This window comes from Sinocyclocheilus grahami, unplaced genomic scaffold, assembly GCF_001515645.1.
Source record: "Sinocyclocheilus grahami isolate Dianchi unplaced genomic scaffold, SAMN03320097.WGS_v1.1 scaffold340.1, whole genome shotgun sequence".
In the NCBI taxonomy this organism is placed as follows: Eukaryota; Metazoa; Chordata; class Actinopteri; order Cypriniformes; family Cyprinidae; genus Sinocyclocheilus; species Sinocyclocheilus grahami.
Genome location: NW_015505519.1, coordinates 916,958 through 923,681, shown reverse-complemented (window position 1 = coordinate 923,681; position 6,724 = coordinate 916,958). Strand labels below are relative to the sequence as shown.

The following is a 6,724-nucleotide window of genomic DNA, read 5'->3' as shown; positions in this document are numbered from 1 at the left end:
CCCACGGCTGGTTTACAATGGTCAAGCCGCGGTGAAATATTAGACAAGATTCTTGTCTTTGATTAACCATCAGTCTTTGAGATTCTGGCATGCTGGAATAGTGTACAGTACCAGTGATGGGGGTAACTCATTACAAGTAACGCGAGTTACGTAATCAGATTACTTTTGTCAAGTAACTAGTAAAGTAACGCATTACTTTTTTTAATTTACAAGAAAATATCTGAGTTACTTTTTCACAAAAGTAATGCCAGTTACTTTGTTTTCCCATGTATTGACTGACAAGTCTCCTGTCCCCATATTGGGAGAAATCGGGAGTACAGAGGAGTTGTGTGCGCTGTGTGAACATGATGTTACTGTAGTTCTATACCAGGGGTGCCCAAACTCGGTCCTGGAGGGCCGGTGTCCTGAAGAGTTTAGCTCCAACCCCAATTAAACACACCTGAAGCAGCTAATCAAGCTCTTACTAGGCATGCTAGAAACTTAAAGGCAGGTGTGTTGAGGCAAGTTGGAGCTAAACTCTGCAGGACACCGGACCGAGTTTGGGCACCCCTTTTGTAGACTAAATGTGAATGTGCATTAATTCGTCCCACTCACAAAAAACTGATTTAGTATTCATCAAAATGAATTAAAACACTGAAACGCAAACTCAGAATAGGACGCAAACCTGAAATAATTTAATATGTTAAATAACACAAATGTATCTAATCCCATTTTATTAACTGATGTCTTTGCTGCTGACCTTTGATGATCCAGTTCAACCATACTAATAAGCAAAAATGACTTTAGAGAAACTAACAATTGTGCTTCATTGTTTTTTTAATTGCAGAAGAGTGTTTCTTCTCCTGCGTTCTACTGTACAGACCTGAATTCACTTTTGCTTCAGCCTGAGGTTCATTCATTACACTTTTTGGTGTGAAAGGGCTTTTATATTTGCTATAACTAGAACTTCTAATATTAAAAACAATCAAGCCCTCCTCATATTTAAAAAGTAACGCGAAAGTAACGCGAAAGTAACGTAACACATTACTTTCCATAAAAAGTAACGACCGCAATTAGTTACTTTTTTAGGGAGTAACGCAATATTGTAATTACTTTTAAAAGTAACTTTCCCCAACACTGAGATATATATATATATATATATATATATATATATATATATATATATATATATATATATATATATATATATTAACCATTTTACATCAGTGGCAATTTCCACTACAAGTGCAAGGCTGCAAACTGATCCGAGGAGCTGATCAGGAAAACATCTCAATCCAACAATACACGTAGGCCTACATGTTTTTTCAAGTCATGTGTATTCGGGTGGAGATCCCATTAAACTCACACACGAACCGTTTACAGATGCAAATGTGCCACGAATGTCAAACATTCACACCTGCGTCCTATCAGTTCACTTTGATCAGCTCTGACGGAAGGCTGGCCCACTGGATATATAATGCCATTCGAAGGTAAGTCGAATCATTCCGAGCTGAACACCAGTACAGTAGGACTAGGTCACAATGGCAGTCGTGCATGGAAACCTTGGGAATGGACCCTTAAAACAATTCCAGCTGTTTCCTACCGCGGATTTGGAAAGGAGGACTAACATACACACAACAGGTGGGTGTTTACGCAGGAATCTTTCTTGAAATGCATTTGGGAGTAACTAAGTAATCAATATGTCTAACTTCAATCATTTTACTCATTTTCTCCTCAGATTACGCAGCTCAAGACCGGATGAGGTTCCTCAATGGCGCCTCCAGAGCGGACAGCGCGAGCTTGTTTACGCACCGCAGAAAACGCACCAACTTCACGCAGCAGCAGATTGACGTCCTGGAGAAAGTCTACTTGGACACCAAATACCCTGATATTTATTTAAGAGAGAAACTTGAGGCACTGACCGGCTTGCCAGAGTCGAGAATTCAGGTGAGATTTCTGTCAGAAATGTTCCTCAGAAAAAGACCTGCTTAATATTAAAGATGACTACCGGGCTAGTTAAAAAAAAAAAAAGTAGGCTACCTTTGTAATAGCATAACAGTACAGAAGCATTTATCACTCTGTATTACTCTGGCCTACTGTATTACAACTTCCCCTAAATTGACATTTATGAAATTTCTTTTTAGTAAAAGTGACTATAGCCCCGGTTTTCCCTACTGCTGGCGTTGTCTGAATGTATGCCAGTGTGGTTTTGTTTATTAATGGCATCAGCTTTCTAAACCAATGTCAATTTTCTATTCAGGTCTGGTTCCAGAACCGAAGAGCCAAGTCTCGGCGCCAGGTGGGAATTCCTGTTCCAAATAAGACCAGTGTAAATGTTCCGACCACCAACAGTCTCCTTATGAACCAGTTTACGATACATCAGAACCACACTGGCCTGGAGACACAAAGACTGCCAAAGTTTGCCACGAGGGACAACTTCAGTCAACAGCTGATCAACTCCTCAGATGAGAAGCTCTGCACCATGGAAGGGGGCATGTACAACCCAACCACGATTCCATGCATGTTTAGCAGAACAGAGGAGAACCAGATCAAGACGGATCACCTGAGTGTCGTGGTGCCACGCAATTACACACAGCAGTATCCGAAGGGACACGGACAGTTTATGAGCACCAGCCATGCTAAGTCTACAATGAAGCAGTTTTTGGTGGAGTATGATAACTTCCCTCCGAACAAGACCATTGGGCCAGAGATGAAGGTTGTTATTCCACCTCTGCCATCACAGAATAACTTCATGATGTCTTCATCATCCCCCAAACATGTCACCTGTTCTATCCAAAGCATGCCAGTAAAGGTCCAGCCGGGAAGTTTTGAAACTTTCTCTCCCATTAGAGCAAGCGAAGCCGCCGAGTTCTCAGATTCCGATTCGGATTGGGAAAGAGAAGCCATGTCTGGTTTTAATGGGTTTATTTAGCGTTTTCAATTGATCACTCACAGACTTTATCTGAAGCTTTGAAGAACATTTAAGCTTTGAAAATCAGATATTTATTGTATATTTCAGATATTATTGTATGTTATGTGTGATTGACACAATATGGATGTAAAGACATTCTGCATTCATAAACGTTTTATAAAACCTCGAAATACAGACTCTGAGCCTTTATGAAGATAATAGAAATCAATTTATTTACAAACGTCTCTCATGCATACACTTACAGGTTAAAAAAAACAACCCCACAGAAAACGAACGCATTTAAAACATACACCAGTAGGGCATTTGGGTGATTATTTCTTCTTCTAAGGACAAGACAAACTGTTTCATTCCACACAGCTGTCTATTACAGGACTTGTATAAACCGATTGGTTGCTTTGCAAAAATACCTAAATCTGGCAAGTCAAAAAATGTCCACATTACCCTATATATGATCGATTTATTGATATATTTTGAGTGAACTGTACAGTTATCTACAATGTACATATTTAAAACATACAGAACAGTTTAAAACAGACAGAACAGTACCTCATCTCTCAGGACATTCAAAGTTATACACTTCGAGAAATAGAGGAAATAAAATTATACAAAATAGTTTCAGTCCAACAAACTGCACCAATCAGGAGTGTCATTCGAAATACACCCTAGTTGGAAACCACCAATAATAAAAATAAGGGCAAACTTAAATATCAAATTGAACGTGAGCAACAGCTGAAATGACATCAAACAGTTACATCTACAAAACAGCTTCACACTCCACTTTTTTTGCTAGCTAGTTGAACATCTTCAGACTAGTCAGGCAGAGAATTTTAACACTGCTTGTGCAGGTACAGTTACTGAACATACATTCTGACCTTTCATAAATGTCAAACAGAATGAACACAAAAGAACAAAGTGATGAGCTGAAGAGGTGCGTCGCTGTCTGTATTTGAGATTGGGAGGTGTGCAAGTTTATTTCAGTCACGTTCTGTTGGTGTTGTTGGCAGAGAAAGCATGGAGGTTACCCAGCTGGCTCAGCCCGCTCTGTATGTGTGCTACATGGATCTCCACATTATCCTGAAAACAACTGTAGATGACAGATCATTGTAGGAGATTAATTCCTTGAGTTTTTTTACGATGGTATCAAGCACTGTATGACTAGAACTTTCAAAACGGCAAAAATAAAAACAAACAATCTAAGATAAATGGAGCAAAAACAACCTGTATGTGTGCTACATGGATCTCCACATTATCCTGAAAACAACTGTAGATGACAGATCATTGTAGGTGATTAATTCCTTGAGTTTTTTTTACGATGGTATCAAGCACTGTATGACTAGAACTTTCAAAACGGCAAAAATAAAAACAAACAATCTAAGATAAATGGAGCAAAAACAACAAATGAAAAAATATGTTTTACCTCAGGTTGGAGTCATCTATTGAACTCTTTATGTCATTCAGAGAGTCTGTGAGTGATTTGAATTCAAATGAATTCAAGTCTCCCCCTTCGGCCAAACACTGCATTAAATAGTTAAAGAAATATGATTAGGATTCAATGTGAAGTACATTTTCATGTGACATTGTGGCACTTGAAAGAGCTTGACAGCTGAATGAAAAACTTAGTTGAGCAACTGAGCTTTTAATTTATTAGTATTCATCATGCTTCATCATGGTAGTCTTGGCTCACAAGTTCCTGGTCTGTGCTCTATGTACATGCTTTTTAGTATGGAAGCTTATTTCCGCCACAGAAAAAAAGAAAGAAAAAAGGTAATGGCAACATATTTCACAATTTGGACATTTGTCTCAGAATTACAATAACAGTCAGAATTGTGAGATAAAAAGCCACAATTACCTTTTGTATTTTGTTGCAAAAGAAAAGTCAGAATTACGAGATGTAAGCTCAGAATTCTGGGGAAGTGAAGGAAAAAATGTGAGATGAAAAGTCAGAATTAAAAAAAAAAAAAAAAAAAAGGAAATAATTGTGAGATGTAAATGCAGGGGAAAAAAAGATGCATAAAAGTCACAATTATGTTTTTGAATTTTTAATTCTGTGGTGGAAATAAACTACCACAGTGATAAGGCATGCCTCCTTCAGATAATGTAAAAATGTTCTGTTTTAAACAACATGCAGAGGTAAACGGTTTAGTCTGGTACCCTGATCTGCAGGAGGAGTGCCGTAAGACGAGAGACGAGTTGGGTGAGGCTGGGGCTCTGGACACGTTGCTCCCCATCAGGCAATGCATTACTCTGACGCACAACTTCCTGTGACTCTTCTTCACAGCGCCGTCGCAACTCACTGGGCTGATCTGCAGGCTGCATGCCCTGATCTGGAGCCAGCTGAACAGAGAAGATCATGGAAAGTGAAAGGAAAATGTGTGAAGGTGGTCTAAAATACATGTTTTATGTCCAGGATTTTGTGAAGAAAACCAGAACTGAAGGTCTGGAAAGCAAGTTTGGTCATGTGGTGGGGTGAGTAAAAGAAACATACGTACCTCATAGCAAAACTGCTTTACTTCATGAAGGACTTTGTTGAGGTCTTTATTAAGCTGTTCCAGGTCCAGTACTGTTGTGGCGTATCTCTTCTGCAAGTCCAATCCGATCGGCATGGAATAGGACTTCTGCAGAGGAATAATGGAAGAAGTTACATGGCGTACTACTAAGTTAACGTATACAAAAACAACGCCATATCAGCTGTCAGACAATTACCAGCTTCTCAGCTTCTGTGTTCATCTCCTTCAAATGCTTAATGTGTTCTTTTTTAATCATGAGGATTTTGGACAGGCGTGTCTAGCAGGAGAATAAAACAAAATATTGAAATTCTGTGGAAATTCAAGCAAATAGACAACATTATTAGTGACAATTCTTACCACTTGCACAAGAAACTTGACAGGAAAGCCACCCAGTGTCTCTCCATCAGTTCCTGTCAGTTTACTTCTCCAGGGGGATTGACTGAACAGAGGGTCATTATCCTGGGAACAGAGCAATATGAGGCTAAGATCATTTTTCCAAAACAGTTTGGTGGAATTTAATTTTAAGCATCTATTATTCATGTCAGTGGTTCTCAACTGGTTTTGCTTCAGGACCCAAATTTTACACTAAATATGAAGTGTGACACACAGTACCAAAATTGTCATAAAAGCAAACAAAACAATATACTAAAATATATGCCCAACACTATGCAAAATGATTAAAATGGCACAGACCTGTCTTTAAAAATTAAGTGTTTTGGTTTCTAAATGGTTGCATACTTTTGGCACCCAATTATTCACCAAAGGAAACACTTTGTGGCTGGAACAAACCACACGTTGTTGCATTTTATTATTTGTATTTAGCCTTGTTTTGTCTATGTTTCCTGCAACACTAGCAGAACAGATCTCAGAAACATTTCAGGATAATGAAACACCAGTTAACAACCCCATTAAAAAAACACATTTGACAGTCTGATTTTACCATTAAGATGGACTGGGTTGAGCCGGGATAGGACCCGCGGGGTGGGGTCAGAAAGTTCTGGAAACGAGGTGGCCTCTGTTTCTGAGCGAAAGCAGATATGGGCATCGTCTCATGAGGTTCATTACTCTGGAGAGAAAGCAGTGGGGAGTGTTAGCCATTCGAATCAAATGACACTTTACTGTTTTAAAGAACGACTCAAATTATAATGGCCATTTGTGATTTTCTTACAAGCACTTCGTAGTCAGGAACAGTGTGTGTGCCGAGCCCATTTCTGTCAAAGGTCACACGATACGTTGCTGCACTGGTATCTACTGCATCAATCTGACCAGTAAACAGGCCATCGTGGACACCCCTAAGACGAGCTAC

At 39.2% G+C, this 6,724-nt stretch overlaps 2 protein-coding genes across 2 annotated transcripts; one reads left to right on the top strand and one right to left on the bottom strand.

The window, feature by feature from the left end:
- Positions 1 to 1,422: 1,422 nt before the first annotated feature.
- Positions 1,423 to 3,055, top strand: LOC107603100 (homeobox protein Mix.2-like). The gene is made up of 3 exons (XM_016295811.1): positions 1,423 to 1,620; positions 1,718 to 1,926; positions 2,240 to 3,055. Exons 1-3 carry the CDS (start codon positions 1,521 to 1,523, stop codon positions 2,909 to 2,911), a joined length of 981 nt encoding a protein of 326 aa, XP_016151297.1. The 5' UTR covers positions 1,423 to 1,520; the 3' UTR covers positions 2,912 to 3,055.
- A 34-nt stretch (positions 3,056 to 3,089) lies between these two features.
- LOC107603101 (protein lin-9 homolog) lies at positions 3,090 to 6,724 on the bottom strand (the record flags this gene model as incomplete). The annotated part of the gene is made up of 8 exons (XM_016295812.1): positions 3,090 to 3,995; positions 4,329 to 4,426; positions 5,063 to 5,245; positions 5,401 to 5,526; positions 5,615 to 5,695; positions 5,776 to 5,877; positions 6,359 to 6,484; positions 6,587 to 6,724. Coding segments are annotated over 8 exons (960 nt in total), but the record flags the coding sequence as incomplete, so codon positions are not given.